The sequence below is a fragment of the Peromyscus leucopus genome, chromosome 6 (assembly GCF_004664715.2).
Source record: "Peromyscus leucopus breed LL Stock chromosome 6, UCI_PerLeu_2.1, whole genome shotgun sequence".
In the NCBI taxonomy this organism is placed as follows: Eukaryota; Metazoa; Chordata; class Mammalia; order Rodentia; family Cricetidae; genus Peromyscus; species Peromyscus leucopus.
Genome location: NC_051068.1, coordinates 128,880,922 through 128,904,399, shown reverse-complemented (window position 1 = coordinate 128,904,399; position 23,478 = coordinate 128,880,922). Strand labels below are relative to the sequence as shown.

At 41.7% G+C, this 23,478-nt stretch overlaps 1 protein-coding gene across 2 annotated transcripts in view; it reads right to left on the bottom strand.

The window, feature by feature from the left end:
• Positions 1–23,478, bottom strand: part of Ptger3 (prostaglandin E receptor 3) — a 68,407-nt gene that overhangs the window by 34,076 nt on the left and 10,853 nt on the right. For both annotated transcript variants that reach the window (XM_028890370.2, XM_037207251.1), the window contains exon 2: positions 3,830–4,009. In XM_028890370.2, the coding sequence (XP_028746203.1) occupies positions 3,830–4,009 (180 nt within the window). The remainder of the gene's footprint in view (positions 1–3,829; positions 4,010–23,478) is intronic.

The window sequence follows — 23,478 nt, the reverse complement described above, 5'->3', positions numbered from 1 at the left end:
TACATTTATTTAGATTTCAATTTTGACATATTAGAACCAAAATAAAAATCAGAAAATAAATATTAAATAAGGACCTGTGAAAATCTGTCACAGCCTGTGACTGGGTAGATAAAACACTAACATTTTAATTACTCTAGTTAAGTTTTTTCTATATTTACACAACAAATACTTTGCAAGGAGTCTTGACACATTTCCCTACATTGTGTGCAGCTTGAGGTACTTTTGGAGTAACTGGCAACAACACACCAACAAACAGAAGAGCAAAGTTTTTCTATTTCCAGCTCTGATATGATCTCAACCCCAAAGAACTATTGAATAATTGGATAATTTTTATGCTGGGGAGCCTGAAAGCCAGTCACTAATTTTGGGCCCCAACCAATAACACTGTGAAAACCATTGATAAAATAAAGGATCAAATCCATCTAAAGTTCAAGCATCAGGATATAGCCAAGGTGCCACCACTTTGGGTCCTGCCTGTGAGATTTTAGTCTGGTGATGGGGGATATCTTTCTGTACGCTGCAAATATGTGTTGTTCTGATTGGTTGATAAATAAAGCCGTTTGGCCTATGCCAAGGCAGCGTAGAGGCAGGCAGCAAACAAAGAGAGAGACAGGAAGAAGGCAGGGAGAGACGCCAGTGAGCAACATGTAATGGGAGGCAGGTAAAGCCATGGAACATGTGGTGATACATTGATTAATAGTTATGGGCTAATTTAAGATATAAGAGCTAGCTAACAGAAAGCCTGCCAGGGCCACAGTTTAAAAATAATATAGGCCTCTTGTGTATTTACTTGGGAGATTTGTCCTGACTGTGGGCCAGGCAGGACACAGGAAAACTTTCAGCTACAGTCTGGCCCTTCACATATGGGACATTTTATAATATTTTTCTGTAACTCTGTCAAGAGATCCTTTATAAGATAAAGAAGAATTAAGCAGAAATATATGTATCCCTTTCATTTCAGAATAGTTTAAACTATTGTGATTAAACGTATTTATTTAAAATATCTTGGTATACAACATTAGGCAAATTTGATAAAGCTTACTGTTCTGTTGTTGTTATTGTTCTGTGTTACCTGGCTGTTGGAAAAACACTCTGTAAGTCGGAGTGGCCTCTACTTTGTAGTCTGGGAACTACCGTGCCTTGCTCTGAAGTAAAAGTGACACATTTTGTTTCTCCAAATGAAAAGTATTTTTAAGATATTCACTAAGTCTATTTTATTTGAAACATCAACTCTCTGTTTTTGACAACTTATTATCTCTTCCATCTATGGCATAACATGAAGCCTAGATTCATTTGAAAACCATAGACACTTACTAATTTTACATGTATTTCTACATCTTTTTTACTTGTTCTTTCCACGTTACTTTCAAGTTCAGGAAAGGGCTATAATCTATGCATGCATTCTGCTTCTTGTGCATGTGTATGCATGGATAAATCAGCTGTCTGGGAGTGAAATTCAAGGCCAGTGAATCAAACTCAGAAATGGAGATGCCCCCTTCTGTTTGTAGTAGTCCACTTTCTCCACAGCACACAACTGAACTCCCACCATTCCCAAGCTGAGACTGTGGGGAACTTTTACTTCCTACCATGTTTTGCCCGACTAACCAATGGCTTCTGAGGTAACAAACTCACAGTTTCTTCCCTTTCTGGCTCCTTTTCAAGCTTGTTCAAAAACAGCCATTCATTCACTCCTACCACGGAACCCCTGGGCAGGAACTGGTTTTGTAGTCAAGGATACGTTTTAGCCTGTTCTGTTTTTGCATCTTGATGAAAAGTGATATCTTTTTTATAGTAACCTCTCTTACCAGCTGAAGATACATCCTCTAGACTATTAATACAGATTACACCATACTGTACAACAACATGGCAAACTTCTCTAAAGGCAGAGCTCTGTTTAATCAACTAAGTAAGAAGTCATTTGCCTTATGGGCTGGACGAACTGTAACAGATTTGTCAACTGCCCCAGGAGAGAACAGAAGTTTGGGCTGAATCTCATTTACTTGTCCAGGGTACAATGTTTATTGGAAAGTCCTATATTCCAGATGCTACAGTAAGTGTGGGAAGAAGTAACAAAATTATCCTTCGCCACTCAAATCCAGCAGTGTGTGTCTACCTGATCACAGAAGGGCTCAGGAAGCACCCCAAAAGCAAAGCCTCTTTTTGATAACTTGTTTAAGTATGAGGGAGGACAATGTTGTCTTATACTCTATGAAACATATCAGTAGGAAATTTTTGTAACAGGGCTAGTATAATATAGCCCTATATTATTGTCTTTATTTTAACATCTGGATTATGAAGCCATCCTGGATGGTGTCAGCACCTGCGCTAGACCTTATATTCTGACTCACTTTGATGTGATCATTTAAACTGATTATCCTAACTCACCTAGGTCAGTGAGCATAATTAACCTAACAGATACAGTGTAACAGTTACAATCTACTCTCACCCAAACTGATACTAAATCACAAAGAAAATGTCATTATGCAAGAAGCAGAAAGAAATCTCAAGCTTTGAAGGAACTAGGGAGCCATAAAGTACAAATCAAAATCTTCACATTAAATATTAATGAACTGACAGAATGGGGTGCCAAAGAATAAGGGCATTATTTGGGATGGTCCTGAAGGAGCACAGTTTTTGTGGGGTAACTTTTAACCCCTCAAATCCCAAAGCTTCTGGTTGTAATTTATCTGTGCCACAAGAAGACATTAAACCAAAGCCTCAAGTCTTGTGCCCTTATAGGCTGTGAAAAGCCAATCAAGCAGCAGAGCTGTGTAAAAGCGCTCACCCAAGGGCAGGACAAAGGCTGAAGAGAAGTCATCATTACTATCCCTATCTTATAAGAAAGCCAAACATGGAAAATCTTTATTCAATTTCTAAATTTCTGTTTGTTCTAGAGTCAGAATTGGCATTTAAAGACCAGAGAACACTGGTGGGAACAGGACTGCCCACAGTTCTCAATCCAGTCTTTAGGTAGCATTCAGAAACACTGCTTCATGACTCCCATAGCTCAGTTATGCTTCTCCCCAAGGCTTCTAAGAAGGCAACATGTATTCTAAGGAAAGAACATTTAGCAGCAGTGGGTAGACATAAACTGTCATATTTGAAAAAAGTGGAATTGGATCTTATTTAGTTAAGGAGTAAACTTCCTTACCAACCCAACCAAAAGTTAAGTTTGTGAGGTTATGAGTTAGCAATCTATTGAGCAATATTTAATATTTAAATAGCATCAAGACAACAAATATGTGGATAGCTTATACATTTTTAAAAACTCAAGTAGATTCTTTAAATTTTGAGTGGAAAAAAAGGAGGAAGCAAAAGTAACAGAAACGATGAAAGAAAACACAACCAATGTCCTTGGACAAAACAAATCTCTATGGCCTGGTCCCTTGCCCGAGGGTTTAAACTCCAAACGCCCCACACACACAGTGTGCTGGGACAGCAACCATCCATACTCCAAGTAGCTCAAGGTCATTTATCATAAGTGTTTCATCACATAAATAACTCCATATACAGCTACAAATGGCAGAGACTCAAACTGCTAGACTGTTAGTAACAGATTTTCCTCTGTTTGTATTTCAGGATTTTGGCACAGAAGGGATTATCTATGCTTCTCAGACCCTCTAGCTTTATATCACAAAATTCCATTCCAATGCATAAACAGCAGCATACCAGAGATGCCTCAGACCGTAAGGGATATTGGCTGCAAAAGCTTGAGTATGCTCATTGGTTATGTTCACATTCACGGCCCTGGCTGTACTATTTCGTTAGATAATGAGATGGGCTGCCCTTTCTGTTCACCACTAGAGCAGCTGGAGACAGCATTTGCTACCTGACAGAACTTCCGAAGAAGGATCTTTCTTAGCAGCAGATAAACCCAGGGGTCCAAGATCTGGTTCAGCGAAGCCAGGCGAACTGCAATCAGGAAGGAGTTGCACTCCTTCTCCTTTCCCATCTGTGTTTTGCATTGCTCAACGGATGTCTGATTGAAGATCATTTTCAACATCATTATCTAAGAAAGAAGGACAAACAGTTGTTGCAAAGCTTGACAAAGTCACAGGCATCTTTGCCGAGGACCAGGCTTAGACTGTCTTCATAACCACACTGCTAAACTGAGTGTCAGTCCAGACACAGTAACATAACACTGAGTTCAGACTGTTCTGTGGATTTTCCCACATTTTGGGCAATTTGTCACAATGTAGTTTTGTAAAACATGTGGGATCTTGGGCTCTTGGCTTTTGAAATTTAAAAAATCTGGATATAACACATCTCAAAATCAGCCAAAATCACAGTAGGCTGGCAGCCAAATGAGACCTAATACTTTAGCAATAATGAAGACACATTAAGTATAAATTCCAATAATTCTAACTAAAATCTATCATTGAAAAAAAAGCAGAAGGGAAAAATGCAACCACATTATTGTGATTTCCATCATTGTTTTTGTTTCTCTAATATAGATACTGTGTGAAGTTATTCATATGCACTTAGTAAACTTATAAAGCTGTGATTATTACCACTTCCCTTTTACAATTACAAAAAACATGATTTAATGATGTGAAGTGGCTGAGCCAAACTCAAATTTAAGTTTCAGAAAACTACTCGCTATGGGGTTGCAGAGATGGCTCAGAGGTTAAGAATGCTGGCTGCTCTTCCAGAAGACTTGGGTTTGATTCCCAGCACCCATATAGCAGCTCATAACCATCTGTAACTCCAGTTCTAGAGAATTCAATGTTCTTTTTTCTGGTCTCTGCAGGCACTACACACATGTGGTGTACATACATATATGCAGACAAGAGACTTGTTCACATAAAGTAGATATAAAAAAAAACTTCATGATACATGGTATCTGTTTTTTTTTCTTTGGGGGGGGCATGGGGGGTGGAGGTGGGGGATGGTCAGTCTACATGTTAAAACAAACTCCAGGATAGTGGGCATTTGGGGCTATTTCTTGACTAGTATAGTCCCAGTGACTAGAGTCTAGACAAATATTTAGCACATAGCAGACAGACATCTAGCAAATGTTTATATTTGAAGGGCTATATTATATGATACATACATGAATACAACACTATGTGGCATATGCAAATATATTTATATTTGAATTAGGTATACATGGGTGAGTATCTGTTATTTTCATATGAAGAAAAATATAAGGGTTCTTAGGCACATGAAAAGATCTTCAAAATCATTGATCATCAGAAAAACACAAACAGAGGGGGAAAACATTTCATATCCACAAGATGTAAATGAGGAACTGTGGCCACCAGAAGTGTTACTGAGAGGTGGGGCAAAGGGGAGCCCCACACAGGGGTATCAGGAATGAACTTTGGAGCAAGCACAGAGAATGCAATTTGCTTCATTTCTACATCCCAGCAATACTAACCTCACCATTGGGTCTTTCTGAGCACAAGTGGTGTGTGTCACCATCCCTGACAGTGCTGTTTACATTCAAATGATAATGAGAGGCAGGAATGACCCAGACTCCAGTTTATTAACATAGGCAAAGACAAGGGCTGACTTCACCTACCTAGGCCTATATAACTACTGATCATGTCCTCACAAGGTGTCTTAGTTAGGATTTCTATTGCTTTAATAAAACACCATGACCAAAAGCTGGAGCGGAAAGGGTTAATTTGGCCTACACTTCCACCTCATAGTACGTCATTGAAGGAACTCAAACAGGGCAAGAACCTGGAGGCTGGAGCTGATGCAGAGGCCTCTGACATCCACATTTGAGTGGTAGCACACATAAGCCAACATTCATTTTTTTACAACACACACACACACACACACAACACACACACACACACAACACACACACACACAGAGCCATGCTGCTTATCGGCTTTTTCCCCCCATGGCTTGCTCAGCCTACTTTCTTATAGAACTCAGAACCACCAGCACAGGGATGACCCCACTAACAATGGTCTGGGCCCTCCCACATCAATCACTAATGAAGAAAATGCTTTACAGGCTTGCTTGAGTGCAGCTCAATCTTATGGAAGCATTTTCTCAATTGGGGTTCCCTCCTCCCAGATGACTATAGTCTGTGTCAAGTTGACATAATATTAGCCAGCACACAAGGCATGCACCTGGAGAGGTTAGACTGAGCTATGCTGACTCTTTGATAGAGGATAGAACCATGGATAAACTGTGTTACATAAAACACTATTAAAATTGTCATTGTTCCCCATACTGGGTTGCCTTGCCCAGCCTTAATTCAAAGGGAGGAGCTTAGTCCTACCTCAACTTGATATGCCATGCTTTGTTGACACCCATGGGAGACCTGCCCCTTTCTGGACAGAAACAGAGGAGGAGCAGATGGGGGCAGATGGGAGGTGGGGGAAGGAGGGGAAACTATGGTCGGGATGTAAAATAAATGAAAAAAAATTAATTAATAAAATAAAGAAAAAATTGTCACTTTTTTTCTTATATTCTTTTAAGGAATTTTTATTAATTTTGTGGGTGAGGATATGCTACAGCATATGTGCAGTGGTCAGAGGATCACATGGGTTCCAGGAATCAAACTCAGGTCATCAGGTTTCGTGGCAAGCATCTTTACCCACTGAGCCATCTAGCTGGCCCTTCTTTTGGCATCATAAAATGTGGATGTGGACATATGGCAGCATGGGCGGGGACCAACACCTGAGGCAGGTTGGAGAGCTGGCCTTGCCCCTCATCAGCTGCAGTACCCATGCCTGCACAACACAGTAGAGCTGATCGTGAAGGTGTATGTGTGGGAGATCTGACCCTAAGGACATGAAAGAAGAAGAACTGGACCCGCCCCTTGCTCATTGCTGCAAGGGGTGAACCAGCCAGGACAATTCGGGAGAGCCCACCCTGGTAGTGAGGACAAGGGAGCTGGCAAGCTGACCAACCCTGCAACTACCCAGGCCCAGAACCAGGCTGTGTGTTGGCCCACCCCAACATCCACCCCATCTGTGATCTGCTGGAGCATGTGAAGGGACCAGTCCTGTAGACCCAAAGCCACAGGATTTCTATAACACAGGGTAACATCAGGATATCCAAGAGGAGTTCCAGTGAGGGACCAGCATCAACAGTGTAGCAGAAACTAGAGGCCTTGAACTAGACCAATGACTCTGCAATGAACACTTGCAAGTAAAGATGTGTGGACAGAATGGTTTATAGCATGACTCACTGTGTCACTCTACAGATTCCATGATGAGATTGATTTTTTTCCTTCTCTTTTTTTCTTTTTCTCTTAAATTTCATTTTATTTGGTGGTGGGGAGAGAGGTCACAAGGAGAGAGGGTTATACAAAGGGATAAGGAAATGAATGGGATAGAAATGCATGATGTAAAAGATACAAAGAATAAAAAAAATTTAAAATGTGCCTGTGGAAATCATAAACATGTGGCTTGTGTTTTCTGCTAACAGGACAAGTCTGTGGAAACAACCTCTCTTGAGGTTCATCTTCCTGTGGGTGTTCTGCTGAAACGTCCCAGATTTAATTCAACATTCCTTAAAAATCAAAAGACTCCTAGCCATACATTCTCTTTCACAACACTTCAGAGTCACCATACACTGTTGCCTCACCCTGTGCCGTGCCTTTCACTCTGGCCACAGTCTCACCCTGGTCCAGACCCTCCCACACACTTTTGAGTTGGAGCAGCAACAGTCACCAAGTCTGGTCCCGCCATGCAGTGAATGTTCATGTTTTCTAGACCTCATGTCTGAAGCCCTAACACCTGCTGTTATGTTGCTGGACCTGAGAGGTAACTCAGTTCTTAGATGAAATCAAGAGGGTGGAGCCCCTGGGATGGGATTAGGGTCTTTATAAGGAGAGTGAGAGATACCAGGTCCTGTCCTAGCTGTGAGGATGCAGCCTGAAGACAGCCATCTGTAAGACAGAAAACTGACTTTCAGGAGGAACTAAGCCAGGCAGCCCCTGGACCTTGGAGTCACCAGTCTCCAGAACTGTGGAAATACATGCCTGACATTTAAGGGGAAGCATCTTAAACTGTGCGGTTGTGACCCCATATGAGGTTGTGTCACTGAATGTAGAAATTGTAAAAAAAAGTATTAAAATAAAAATACAGCAATAGTAAAAGGCTGTTGCATGTGCAATGACCAAAAATGAGTGAGTTCCAGGTATTTCCAAATGTGCTGGCCCGGGTTGTCTCTAGTACTGGGTTGCAGCCTTGGCTTGGAACATGTAACAGATGTGCTCTAGACTATGTACACTGTCACACCACGTGAGGCCTACACACAGTGTCTTAAAACACCTCAGCTCAGACTTGGGACTACTGTGTTGGGAACTACAGGGTTTTTCCTGCACATACAGTTTTCTTACAGAAATAGACTTTTACTGTTTTCTGACTGCCTCTCCTGGTAGGTAACTATATCTTTGGTTCTGAACTGTGTTATAATGTTTGGGATTAAAAATAAATCTCTGATTGAACCTAAAAGTATCCATATTGTGGAAGAAAGAGTCAAAGGAATGAGAGGAGATCTTTGGCAGATATAGCTCCATGGCAGATCCCACGGCAGATCCCATGGTAGATCCCATGGTAGATCCCATGGCAGATTAATAACTAGAAAACACAGAGAACTCAAAAACCAAAGCATCGAGAAAACAAACAACTCAACAAAAATGTGGGCTTGAAAGTTAAACGGAGTTTACAAATAGGCCAAGAAAATGTTTTTTAAAGTGTTCTACATCCTATTAACCAGAGAAATGCAAATCAAAACTTTAAGATTTCATCTTAATGTAGTCAGCATCAGTAAGAGTAAGAAAACAAATGGTAACAAATGCTAGTTCGAATACCAGAAAAGCGGACCCTCATTCTTCACTGTTGATGGGAATGAAAACTGGTGCAGACATTAGAAATTGTTATGGGAATTTGATCCTGTGGATTTCTTGAATTAGGAAATAAGTGTGGAGATTCTTCAATAAGTCATTAATACTTTTGCCTTATGGCCCAGCTGTACCAAGCCTAGGCATGCACCCAAAGGACTCAGTATCCTGCTATATAGACACCTGCAGACACCTACTTATCTGTGTTCATTACTGTTCTACTCACAATAGCAAGGGAATAAAAACAGCCTATGTGTCCATCAACTGATGAACATACAGTGAAAACGTGTTAAATACACATGATGGAATTTTATTTAGCTATAATGAGTAAGTTATTAAATTTGCAGGTAAATGGATTGAAATGGAAAACATATCAAGTGAGGTCAACCAGGCCCAGAAAGGCAAATGATGCATCTTCTATCTTACATGAGGGTCCCAGGTTCGAATCTTTATGTTTATGTGTTTAACATGGAGTGTCGGTAAGTACCAGTAACTGGAAAGGAGCCACGGAGGGAGCAGGGACTAAAACACAAGTGATATGAACAGGAGAAGGGAATAATGTGGAGGGAAGGCTTGCGGAGGAGGATGGGAAGGCAGGGCAAAGGAAGGGGGGGGATACACAAACTAAGGATGTTTGGGAAAAACTGTAAGTTTTGTTGTTCAATTTCTGCTCTTTTGGGGGACCCACCACCCAGCTCCCAAATAAATCACACACAGAGGCTTATTCCTAATTATGAATGACCGGCCTTAGCTTTGTTTAGTTTCTTGCTAGCTTTCCTTAACTTAAATTACCCTGTCTATCTTTTGCCTCTGGGCTTTTCCCATTTTTTTACTTCTGTACATCTTACTCTTACTCCATGGCTTGCTGTGTGGCTGGCTGGCCCCTGGTTCCTCCTCCTTCTCTCGCTCCTAGATCTCCTTTCTCCTTCTCCCAGATTTCTTCTTCTATTTTATTTCTATGCCTGACAGCCCTGTCTGTCCTTTCTCCTGCCTTGCTATTGGCTGTTCAGTTCTTTATTAGATGATCAGGTGTTTTAAATAAGCACAGTAACAGCTTCACAGAGTTTAACAAATGCAACATAAACAAAAGCAACACATCTTAAAATAATATTCTACAACAAAGTTTCCTAAAATATGTATGTATAGAGGAAAGGGTGTAATCAGAGCTACCTACACGAGGGGCCAGGGTACAATACTGGTCCCAGAAGCCACAGTTACCAAACAAAGAGTCCTGCACCAAGTGCAGGATACTTCCCTTTGAGTTGTTGCTGGGGAAGGGGTGTCCCAGAAACCCCCAAACAATTGCTATCCCCTGGTTATCCAGAAAAGCTTGAGGATAAGAGCTTATTGATGAGGATACCACTTGCTTTGGTCACTGCGCATGGAAAAATCAGGCAACAATGTGGCCTCCCGGACACACTGGCTGCAGTCCTGGGATGCCCATGTCAGATTAACCTGCAGAGCTCTGAGACAAAGTTCTGTGGCTTTTGAGCTACCGAGTGTCTAATAATTTGTTATAGTCACAGTAGAAAATTAATACCTCCACCAGACTGAGCTCCAATAACAGATAAGGAAACTGGGGAGTAAAAATGCTATTCTCATTCAAGGATAAAGCTTGTTTACAGTCTTCACTTTCTTGGGACCATTTTTAAGAACTACAAAGGTAAAACATCCAGCAACACCTGCCTGAGTGACCTCGGCTTCTGTGTTGACAACAGACATAGATGAATGTGTGCTATTCAATGGTGTGTGGGTACTCACTGTATTTGATTAAAAGCTTTAAAACTGTTCTTTTAAGCTCAGGGATTTTTGTGACAAACATGCTAATCAATCCTCTTTCCCCTTATTTTAAGCACTTGCAAAACTTTTACCTACTTCTTAAAGAATCTTCTAAAGTATAATCATCTAAAATCCAAATGTATTTGGCCACTATCTGTCTTTCAGAAATTGTTCTGGCCATGTTACTTAAAATTGCTTGCAATTATATTTTCATTTTCATTTATAAAAGTGAATATTGCATTTCTTTAATTCTTCATAGCCATGAATATTCACAAGATGACTTATTAAAATGAGATTTTAGTCATTTTTGCAAAGTCTTTGATTATTTTTAAATTAATTTTATGAGACTAATAATTTTAAATTATTTTCATAAAGCTAACATAGGTTCCATGTGCCTTAAACTGGTTAGTGGTTGGTAATTTCCCACTGGCAGTGCAGTGATTATAAAATTATGAATAAGCTCTCTAAGTAATAGCTGGCACCCAGGCTGCCACACCAGCTCTTCCCAGAAATCATGAGCTGGAACACACACAGATAATTGGAGTTGGAGGAAGCACCCATAATGCTCCATTTCCACTGACTGCAGACAAGGAAGCAGGGCCTCAGCCTGCCATCTCATCTTGAGTAAGAATGCAAGTTGGCATCTGCCTGTGGATCTCAGATTGCCATCTTGTCCTGAATATGAATGCAAGTTGGCATCTGCCTGTGGATTTCCTTATACTCAAGAAGCTAATCTGTGATGATGATTTTTGTGTGAGTCTGCAAATATTTTTCTCAAGCTGTTCAGACTTTGAAAGAAAACTTTGAGCATGAGTCTACAACTTCTGGTAGAATGAATTGATGCAGTTCTGCTCTTTGTACAGGGGAGAAGGAACACAGAAAGCATATCCAGCTTGTATAGAAGGGATTTTCTCTTTGTTTTTAACCAAATGTGTATATATACCATGATTATTGATTATTGTTCCTTCTGAGCAGCTACATAAAACACGGGATCTAGTCAAGAGACTCATGAGACAGCATCCCGAGTGTTTTGCCTCTCCCAAATGTCAGCTGGAAGGAGAAATCACTACACTACAGGTAAACAGGAACAGAATGGAATGAAACAGTGGCTTTTATGTTCTCCCTGGCCACAGCCAGGTGAGAGCCTTACAGCATTCTCAAGGGAAAGCAAATCCTCTTACCCCATGGCCCTGCTCTTCTATGTATGTGAACACAAGAGCAAGTTTTCATATTCTGCACTTGGATTTTCCTCTGTGGCAGCAAACTTGGACTTCACACACTTAGAAAATTTCAGAACTAACCTTTGTGGTTCAATAGTGCCTTGCCTTGAGTTGTTGGCCAATTGTACCACTGAAGATGACAGATGAGTACAGCCAGACAAACTAATTTGTGTAGCAGAGATTAAAACTGACAAGCTGCTCTCAGGCGCCATGATGAGACATTTACACATCCTTACTTCATTCCTAATGTAATTCTTTAAGAGAAATTTCTTCATAAGCCAAATTTTATCTATGATGTTTTGCTCTGGATTCCGTTGGGCTGCAGCAGAGCAACCTGCTCCACTGGAAGTCCCAGTCCTTTGATGAACACATTGCACTATAATACACTGAAACCAGTTTGGGCCCTTTCGAGCACATAATTGCATGATGTGAGGGATTGCTAGAGGATTAGGGAAGGATGGCTGCCTCTCCAAACTGCTGCTCTGTTCTGTAGTTAGTTATCAGGTCACTGCTGGGTCCCACTCTGCTGTTTCTGAGGCTCCCCTTGCTTATCTGATATACACACAAGGTGACACACAGCTGAAAAACACTGAAAACAAGGCTGGCCATGGCCCTCTCCTCCTGCCAGCTTTGGCATCACTCATAGCTTCAGGGGCATCCCCTGTTCTTTGGGTTTTGCCAACCACCAGCTGGACTAGAGGCCCTGTGTACAGCCATATGGTTGAGCTTTCTCTGGTTAATTCTGGAATAAAGTTGGAAGACAAAGGAGGAAAATAAAATAAGCACAAAGGAAGAAGCTATGAAGTGAAAGTCATTCCTCACAAGGGAAACTTCACATCTTTGGTGTAAATAAAGAAAAAATACGAAGTTCGGAGATTCATGCATGAGGATTCAGGAAGCTCAGGGAAAGGAGGTCTCATGAGCAAAAATGTAGGCTGTAGGCTGCCCAAGAGTTAAAGTCCTTTTATAAGTTGGACTCAGTTCTGATAGCAGTTTGAGACAGGCAATTAATTTGAATCTCACAATTCCCTTCTCTGAAGCAGGGCTGACATCGTCTCCTGGTAGTAAACTTGCAAAGGTGACAGCAGGGACGAGTACTGACCTTCAGTCTGCACAAGGCACCTGCTTCCAGCCCTGGATCTGTCCCTCAACAGCACAGGCTTCCACAGCAGAATCCTTGACATTCACAGACAGGACAGTGCAGGAATGTGGAGGCCAACAAAGGTTTGCTAGTGGGATCTGAGCTGTATTAGAGGATTACTTGACCATGTGCATGGTTACTAGGTGATTGGAAAGGTCTACACCTGGCTGAGCTAGGGGGAGGTTTTTGCTCCACCCCTTGGCATTCCTATAAATAGCCCTATAGAAGAGACAGGAGGACCAGTGGATAAGGATCCAGGCCCTCCCGAGCTATCATATGTTTCTGTCTTTCTCCCCTCTATATTTCTATCTAAACATTTCTCACTCCTCCCTCCTCAAGAGTGCCCTGGGGTAAAAGTGGGAGTGGGTCTTCCACACAGGAACAAACATGTCCTCATGTCCTAGTTCCTTTTTTATTGCTGTGACAAAACACTGACCAAAACTGGCTTGGGGAGGAAAGGGTTTATCTGGCTTACAGGTCCCAGCCCATCATCAAGGGAAACCAGAAGAGGAGCTCAAGGCAGAAATCCATGCAATTCTCTTCTGTGGCCACCACTTCAGGTCCTGCCTCCAGGTTCTTGCTTTTTCATTTCTTTAAATATAATTTAAATAAAACCAAAAATTGTTCAACTCTACCACTGCCCACTGGAAGAACCTTAAGTTGAGCTTAAAGGAAAGAATTGAAATATGGGTTAATTTAATATTTGAAGTGTTAATATCAACATAAAAATACATAATTTAAAAGCCTAACTTTGTAAAAAATGGACGTGTGTGTGTGTGTGTGTGTGTGTGTGTGTGTGTAGGTTCAGATATGTCATGGTGTGCATGTGGAGGTCAGAGGACAACTCTGGGCATTGGTCCTTTCTTCCTATCTTGTTTCAGACAGGGCTCTTTGTTGATAAACATTATGTATCCCAGGCCAGCTTCTTGTGAGCTTCCAGAAATTCTCCATCTCTGCCTCCCATCTCACCGTGGGAGTACTGGGGTTGAGCCCACAGGCTATGGTGCTTGCCTTTACATGGATTCTGGGAAATTGAACTCAAGTTCCCATGCTTAGAAGGCCCATGAGCCATCTCTCCAGTCCTAAAAATGGCTTTCATTGACTACATAATGTATATGTATTCCAACACTGCCATTTAAAATCATACTTTTTTTGGGGGGGGGGCAGGTTTCGAGACAGGGTTTCTCTGTGTAGCTTTGCACCTTTCCTGGGACTCACTTGGTAGTCCAGGCTGGCCTCGAACTCATAGAGATCCGCCTGCCTCTGCCTCCCGAGGGCTGGGATTAAAGGCGTGTGCCACCACCGCTTGGCAAAGTAAGTGTTGTCAGAAGTGGGATACATAAAATCATACTTTTGAAGAACAAATAACATGAAGAAATATCCAGGGTGTGGAAACAAAAGAAATACTGCAAATGTAATTAATTAAAAATAATTTCTGTGGGCCTCTCTAGCTCTTTGCTTCTTCCTATTCTCATGTGGTCTTCATTTACCATGGTCTCCTATTCCTTGTTCTCCCTCTCTGTTCTTGATCCAGCTGGGATCTCCCGCTCCCACAGACTCTCTTTCCCTCGACCCTCGCCCTTCATTACTCCCACTCATGTCCAGGCTGTTCATGTAGATCTCAGCCATTTCTCCATCATTGGGCAATCCCTGTGTCTTTCTTGGGGTCCTGTTTTCCAGGTAGCCTCCCTGGTGATGTGAGTAGCAGTCCAGTCATCCTTGTTCCACATCTAGTATCCTCCTATGAGTGAGTACATACCATATTTGTCTTTCTGAGTCTGGGTTACCTCACTCAGGATGATGTTTTCTAGATCCATCCATTTGCCTGCAAACCTCATGATGTCATTGTTTTTCTCTGCTGAGTAGTATTCCATTGTGTATATGTGCCACATTTTATTTATCCATTCTTCAGTTGAAGGGCATCTAGGTTGTTTCCAGGTTTTGGCTATTACAAACAATGCTGATATGAACATAGCTGAGCAAGTGCTCTTGTGGTATGATTGAGCATTCCTTGGGTATATGCCCAAGAATGGTATAGCTGGATCTTCGGGGAGATTAATTCCCAATTTTCTAAGAAAGCGCCATATTGAGGCCCACAGAAATCCACAAAGATAGCCCCACGATAGACTGCTGGCAATGGTCGAGAGACAGCCTGACCTGACCTACTCTGGTGATGGGATGGCCAAACACCCTAATAGTCGTGCTAGAAACCCCATCCAACAACTGAGGGATCTGGATGCAGAGATCCACGGCTAGGCCCCGGGTGGAGCTCTGGGAGTCTGATTAGCGAGAAAGAGGAGGGTTTATATGGGTGAGAATTGTTGAAACTAAGGTTGGATAAAGCACAGGGACAAATAGCCAAACAAATGGAAACACATGAACTATGAACCAAAGGCTGAGGGACCCCCAACTGGATCAGACCCTCTGAATAGGTGAGATAGTTGATTGGCTTGATCTGTTTGGGAGGCATCTAGGCAGTGGTACCAGGTCCTGTGCTCAGTGTATGAGTTGGCTGTTTGAAACCTGGAACTTATGCAGGGACACTTGGCTCAGTCTGGAAGGAGGGAACTGGACCTGCCTGGACTGAGTCTACCAGGTTGATCTCAGTCCTCGGGGAAGGCTTTGCCCTGGAGGAGGTGGGAATGGGGGGTGGGCTGCGGGAAAGGGGAGGGGGGCAGGAGGGGAGAGAACAAGGGAATCCGTGGCTGATATGTAGAACTGAATGGTATTATAAAATAAAAAGAAAACAAAATAAATAAAAATAAATTTCTGTGTATATATGCAGAATATTAGAAGCAGTTACCAGTGAGCAAGAATAAAGACAATTTCTATTATCTTTTCTGTTTCCCAAATTCTCCACCACAAACATATTAGTTTTATATTTAGAATAGAAGCATTCAATTTAGAATATTGTTGGATTACTTAGCTCTTCAAAACAGTCTAGTAACCTGGTGAAATATTAATGCTCGATCCAGCATAAAACCCTCATGTGATCATTTGGGTTTGAATTCTATTCAACCAATGTCTGTATAATTTAACAACTAACAGGAAAACAGTTTTTAGTTTGTCAAAAAAAAAATTGGCTTAACCAACATATTCATTAGGGTTCACTAAAGGCAAAGGACTTTTGTGGTAAATGTTGGCTTCTGTTACTGTCACAGCATACTAATACATCTTTTCCTGTACTGTAGTCAGCACACAGTATAGATTAATGATCAGATTTCTTTTACTTTATAAATTGTTTAGGCTAGGCTGGCTGGTCAGCAAGTTCCAGAGATCCTCCTGTCTCTCCCTCCCCAGCACTGGAGCCACATACAGGCCCAGGCTGCTGTGCCCAGCTGTTATGTAAGTGTTGGAGATCTGAACTCAGGTCCTCTTGCTGGGACAGCAAGCGTTTTACCAACTTGAGCTGTCTTCTCAGCCTTTGGTACTGCTTTTTAATTGACTTTTTAAGTTAGCATAGAAAACAATAAGTTTCCTTATGGCATTTTCCAAAACTGTTTTTTCTAACCTGATTTGGACAATATCATTATTTAACTTTGCAGTGTGTCAAAAAGACAGCTCTGGGTCTGCACTGTGGAACACCTTCATCTTATAGGACGATGTAGACTGACACAGAGTCACCTGTACGTTCACAGTCCCACCTGCACCCCACGACCCCTTCAGCTTCTCCATGCCCATTCTCCAGGGCGTTTCACATGCTGTTCACAGCTTTAAATCCCCTCTCAGAAGACACAGCATCTGTGACCCTGTTTCCCCTGCAGGGCCAGTTTCCTGTCTTTGCCTCTGGAACAACTCCATCTGGAATTTCAGAACATTTCATCCAACTTTCTAAGTCTCTCAGTTACAAACAATTTCACTCTATTTTGGGGTTTTAGCTACCATTTCAACATGTCTAAATTTCTGCTGGCTTTTTCTTGTCTTTGGACCTTTACAAGCATGGGTCCCTAATTCTGGGAAGTCCATCCTCCTGATTTGCTTGACTAATTTTGCCTCATTTTTGTAAGGATGTGAAACACCAATTTATCTGGTAGGTCAAAAGCCAGCCTTGCTATAACCCAGGCATAGTCTGATATAAATCCCTTTAACTCTATTTCCCTTTCCACTTTTAACATTTTCTGATGTTGCTTGCTTTTTTTTTTAAACTTGTCTATTTTAATTTTAAAAACATTTGTTCATCAACAATGTTTACAGATTCCTGGCATGTGAGTCTTTGAGATTAAGGAACAATGATTCAGTATTTTCAAGAGTTCTCACAGTTTTCAAAATTATGACACTTTACATATTCTCCTGACAGTCTTCACTCTCTATACTTTGAATAGCTAAATCCCTGCTTAAGGAATGAAATACAATATTTAGAAGCCTTAGGCAAGTGGTAGTGGTTCACGATGTTAATCCCAGGGAGGCAGAAGCAGTTGAATTTCTGTGAGTTCGAGGCCAACCTGATCTACAAAGCAAGTTCCAGAACAGCCTGGGATACACAGAAAAACCCTGTCTTGAAAAACAAACAAACCGGGCGATGGTGGCGCACGCCTTTAATCCCAGCACTCGGGAGGCAGAGCCAGGCAGATCTCTGTGAGTTCGAGGCCAGCCTGGGCTACCAAGTGAGTTCCAGGAAAAGGCGCAAAGCTATACAGAGAAACCCTGTCTCGAAAAAAAAAAATAAAAAAAGAAAGAAAAACAAACAAACAAAAATCGAAAAGGAGGAGGGGGAAGAAGGAGGGGTGGGGAGAGGAGGAGGGAGGAGGAGGAAGAGGAAGAGGAGGAGGAGGAGAAGGAGAGGGAGAAAACGCCACCTTGTACATGTATCATGGCAAGGACCCACACAACAGCATACTTTGTAAACAATAAATACCTTTAAATTTACAAATGAATGATAACCAAGGGCACAGTGTGTGTTCTCCATTTTGTGGTAAAGAGCCTGGAGTCTTTAGTCTAAGAACCAATCTCAAATTTAGCTTCCCTCTCTCTTTTTCCCTTCCTCCTTTCTTTCTGAGTGGCATTTAATCAAGATTCAGATGGACTATAAGCACCTCTTCCTATCACTCATAATTTTAAATAGAATTTTCTGAAATTCAAATCACAGCAACTGTGATTTGACTTGAACCTGATGGGTTCAGCTTGAAGAATAAGAAAAAAGTGTATGCTTAAAATAAAATATCTTGAGTCATTAGAAAAATTTCTATATTCTGCTTATTTATTAGCATTTTCTCCAAAACACACCCCCCCCAGGAAAAAGCAGAAGACACAGTGAGTATGATACTGTCCTTGCTATGGATACTTGCTGTCAAATCTTAGTACTCCATGACAGCATCCTATTGCCACGAGCGTGCCAGGCATGAGTCACAACACTCCCCACTTCAAACAAGACCAGTGTTACAACAAATAGTGACGTGCCCACAGAATCTGAGAAGTGCCACATTGCCTCTGTCTGTTTTCTGTTACTAAACAGAAATCTCACAGCTTGGGTCATTGGGGTGGTTTGAATGTCAATGGACCTCAAAGGCTCATGTGTTTGAATGTTCGGTTCCCAGTTGGTGGAGCTGTTAAGGGAAGGTTAGGAACTATGGCTGTGGAGGTGTTTCACTGGGGGGAGGCCTTAAGGTTTAAAACCCCACATCAAGAGTCCCAGTCTCTCTCTCAATCTCCACCCACCCCTGCCCCCTGCTTGTGGATCAGATGTGAGCTCTCAGCTGCTGCTCTAGCATCATGCCTGCTTGTATGCTGCTGTGCTCCTCACTGTGATGACCATGGACTAGAACACTGAAACTGTAAGCAAGTCCCCAGTTAAGTTCTTCCTTTCATAACTTGCCTTGGTCATGGTGTTTCATCACAGCAAAAGAAAAGTAACCAAAACGGCCACTCATAAGCACTAGCCTGCTGGCCTGTGCTTTGGGGCTAGGAAGTTCAAGAGCACTGGGCGAAAATCTAGGGAAGATGGCAGAAAGGCAAATGAAGTCATTCCAGTCAGAGAGGAAACCAGCTGCCCTGTTCCTTTTCATCAGGAACGCTAATGACATGATACAGCTTTAATCCATAGGAGGGTGGTCCCCTCAGACCTCATCCCCTGTAATCCCACCTGAACACAGACTTTAGAGGGGCATTCATACCACAATATCCACCCTCACAATGCAACTGGCTTGCAAATCTTCCTGCCAGAGTTAGGCTTATAGTCATCAAAGGTATCAGAACTTCTAGACTCCATGTTAATTAATTTTCTTTTTCCCAACACCAAACACCCTTGTGGAGTTCACCACTTTGCTCATATTAACTTCAGTCCTGTTGACTGTAAGCAGGGGCTGAGTTATCCTTCAAGGTCAAATCCACAGCTTAAGGGGCTGAAAGTGTCTCAGTGGCTGTATGACACGAGGGGACACTCACTTTCTAGTGCTTCCCTCACTCTGTTAATTGAATGGAGTTCTCACCCATACCATAGCTGCTGACAAATGTTTCTAGTGCCCTGTCTCCTTTTGGGGACATCAGAAATGAAGACAGTCCTTTGGGGATACAAGCCTCAAAGATGCCAATTTTTCAACCTGCTTTACTTATAGGTTGGGAGTATTTGGTAAATTGAGTCTCAGTCATAGACTTTGGGTAAGACCCACGTGCTGGTTGCTGTTTCATTGTGCTTGTATATTATGAGAAATGCACAAACATCTCTTCATTGTCATCATTTAGGTGTACAAACCCAAGTGAGGAGGGAGAGGGCCATGACACACAATGAATGAACATTGCTGTGTTCCTCATGGGTGCCCGTGCTTTTCCAGTCATCCTCCTCTAAGTGGCCTTACGATCACTCTTTCCTTCTGTTCACTACACGGGTGGCAGGTGGAAGCCAAGTGTCATTTGGCACTTAAATTGTGGTCAGCACTTAGTGATTTTATACCAGTCTTGAGATACTCAAGAAAGATTAAAACATTAGAAGATGGACATTTTCAATGATTCTTCATCTAAGTTTGCTGTCTTGGTGAGTCTCTCTCTGGTCCATTGATTTTCAGGAATTAATATAATTTGTTCAACAGCAACATAGCCACAGAAGGAGGCACAAGAGGGAGAAACCTAGTCTCCCAAACTCTGACTTCCTAAGGCTCCCATGAAAGCAAAGATTCATCACTCGGATGCATTATCTCTGTCTCTCCTTAAAGGTGAACTGTGCAACCAATTCTCACCACAGCACTTAGCCTCCCAGGACAGAGCTTAAGTATGCAATTACAAAGTTATTCTCACTATTATCTCAAGGAAAATGCTTTTGGTGAATTTGTTTTAAGTTGTAATGTCAGTATTTTCAGGAATTTGCAGGACTAGAAGATCCTATTCAAGCAGAATTTTGTTTCTCTAAAGAGACTTATTAAAGAAGTTTTCTCTGTTAAAATAAAGTAAGTACAAAACCATCAGCCTAATGCAGTACTATGGAAATAGGAATAGAATTCAAGCAACAAATGTGAGCCATATTATGCATTTCAGCCTTCTAGTAGACTCATTTTCAAATGATAAAAAAAAAAACTCATAGATTTGATCTTGAAAAATATGTAATTTTATTCAATGTACCTAAATGTTGATTTTAAAATGTACCGAGATGTTTTACATTCTGCTTTTTTGTATCCTGGTCATGGGAATGTATTTAGGTCAGGAATGAACATTAACAACAAAATCCTCTTAAGTGGTGAGCTGTCATGGTTCATGCCTTGAATTGCAGCACTTGGCAGGCAGAGGCAGGAAGACTCCTGTGGGTTAGAGGCCACTCTGATCTAATATGTAGCAAGCTCTAGGAAAGTCAGAATAGACCCTGTCTAAAAAGGGAGAGGAAAATGAAAGAAAGAACCCCTTACCTTTCAAAACTTTAAAAAAATAGTTTAATTCATTCTTTGACAATTCATATATGTACTTAATGCATTTTATTGTATTCACCCCATTGTCCTCTCTCAGCTACAAACTCATTCCGAGCCTTCATTCCAACAAGTCTCTGTCCTGATTTCATGTCTTGTTATTTTATTTTAGTTTTTGATTTTTTGAGACAGAGTTTCTCTGTAGCCCTGGCTGCCCCAGAACTTGCTCTGTAGACCAAGCTGGCCTTGAACTCACAGAGATCTGCCTGCCTCTGCCTCCCAAGTGCTGAGATTAACAGTGTGTGCCACCACCACCTGGCTTCATGTCGTTTTTTAAATGGCCCTCCGAGTTTTATTAGGGCTGCTTGCATGATCATGGGTGTGTCTCCACCTTATCCATGGAGATAATGTCCTTCACCAACCCTGAAGTTTGCTAATTTCTGCTGGGCTGGTGTCCGGAGAGCCTCAGCCATCCTCCTGTCTCCCAACCCCTCCCCTAGCCCTGGGGTCACAGATACAGTCACATTGGGCCTTTCACAGAGTTCTGAGGAGCTGACCGCAGATCCCCAAGCTTGCACAGCAATGTTCTTGTGCCATGAACCATCTTTCCAGCACAGATTATTCAGTTGGGGAGGTTAACCGAGAAGCCTGTGCTAGCAACCTTCTGCCCACGGAAGGCCGCGGATGAAGCAGATTGTGAAGGGAGCAGCATACAGAGAATCTCAGCAGTGTCCTCCCAGCACTGTTCTCCGTTTGCTATCTTCACTGTTTCTCTGTTACTGAGTCTCCCATTATTTGGTTATCCCCAGAGCACCTTCCCAGATCTCTTCATTTTTCATTCTGTGGATTCCAGGCATTGGAACAGCTGCTTTCTATTGTTCTCACAGCTGCTTCTAATTAAGTGCTCTCTATTACAAAAGCAACGTTGTTTCTACCCTTCTTATCTATCCTAAAGGTATTTTTGTCTTTCTAAGAGTTTCTATTACATGCAACAAATTGGAAACACTATTAACCACTACAAAAAAGGTATAATATTGTTAAAGAGCTCATGAGCCTTGCTGTGGCAATTGGACAGTCATTCATTAGTGCAAGTCCAATTATTGCTTTGGAATAAAAATTTTGGTTTGGTTCACTAAATACCATTTATTGGGTGTAGGCCTTAAGGCATGTTGTTTAGTAAGAAAATTTTAAAAAAAATCAAAGTATTGCTACCAACCATGTTTCAGGATTAATACCAATATTAAAAACCACCTAGTACATGTAAAACTTTAAATGGGGATTTGTGGATAATCTCTGATTCTAAACCCTTGCCTCCTTTCAATATATTACAACCCCCTTCTTCATTTATTCCACAGTTGTTTATGGAGTGGCTGCTATGGCCACACAGATACATTATCAATTATGCATGATCTTCACTCTTAAGCAATTTATACTTTATAATGAGCCAGATAAACACAAGAATATTGACAAGAGGGAGACTATATAGGTTGCTTGTTAATTGCACAGGCAATAAAGCCAGACAGATTTGGTATAGAGGCTGGATTTGCATTTTTTTTTTTAGCTTTGTAACATGGAAAAGTGACTTAGTATCAAAAAGCTGTATCTTCATCTGTATACATGGTGTGGTTGGCAAGACAAGTGAAACAGTGTCCAACATGCATAGTTCTGGCCCTCTAAAGTGAGTGTTTTAGAGTCAGTGCAAGGCACTCTCCTCATTGTCAAAGTAAATAAACCTGCATCTAAGGAGTAGAGGGGGAGGGCACGCCAATCATTCCCCAGGTTTAGGAAAGTGCCCTGCTTACAGAAGGGAGGAAAACAGCTGATGGTTTGGAAAATTTTGGAAGAGGAAGAGTCCATATGTCTGTGTGTGAAGATGTGTGAGTCATTCTTGGAATTCCAAGTCTTATGAATGTAGTGGGTGTGCAAGAGAAGCAGGGGACATGGTGTGGCCAAGGCTCTGGGGTTAAAGAATCCAAAAGCTTCTTACTGTGGCTAAGAGGGTGCTAAAAACAACATGCCCAGATCCCCAGCTGCAGTCACTGGGATCACCCTGGGGTTCTCTGACAGTTTCTCTTCTCCACAACAAAAGAAAACAATGGAATGCCAGCTGTGCTGCATCATGCTCGAAGACCATACGTATCAAAAAGCCATCCTAATTTTGACTATAGTCAAATACCTTCCCACTAACCAAAGGGTCCCCCCAGTAACCAGCTTTATGCATATTTTAGTGAGAAGAATACTGGAGACTCCACCAGCTGAAAAGTACTGGCCTAGCAAGACTTTGTCACTCTGTGACTGTCCGAAGCCTAAAGCACACGTGGAGAAGTCTCTCTACATTGTGAGGTATCATGGGGAAATGGAACCTTTTAACAGACTACTGGTAGATAGATAAAACTTCTATCACCCTCTACAGGGATTTTCAAAATATGTTCCTGAGAAACCTGTGTTGCTAAGAATACTAGTTGATTAATAAATTGCTGCATATCCCATGAGGTCTTTAATCACGGTGGTTTGCTGGGCTGCACAGGATTTGTGATTTTATTTCACTTTATTCTTCTTGATGAAGTGATTTGAAAGGGTTTAAGCAAGCTAATCAAAAATGGACTGATGAGACAGAGTGTGTAGAAGGGTCTGGTCTACTAACTATTAGAAGTTTGATCCAGAAAGGTCTGTAATCTGAAACTTCATGAAGTCAGC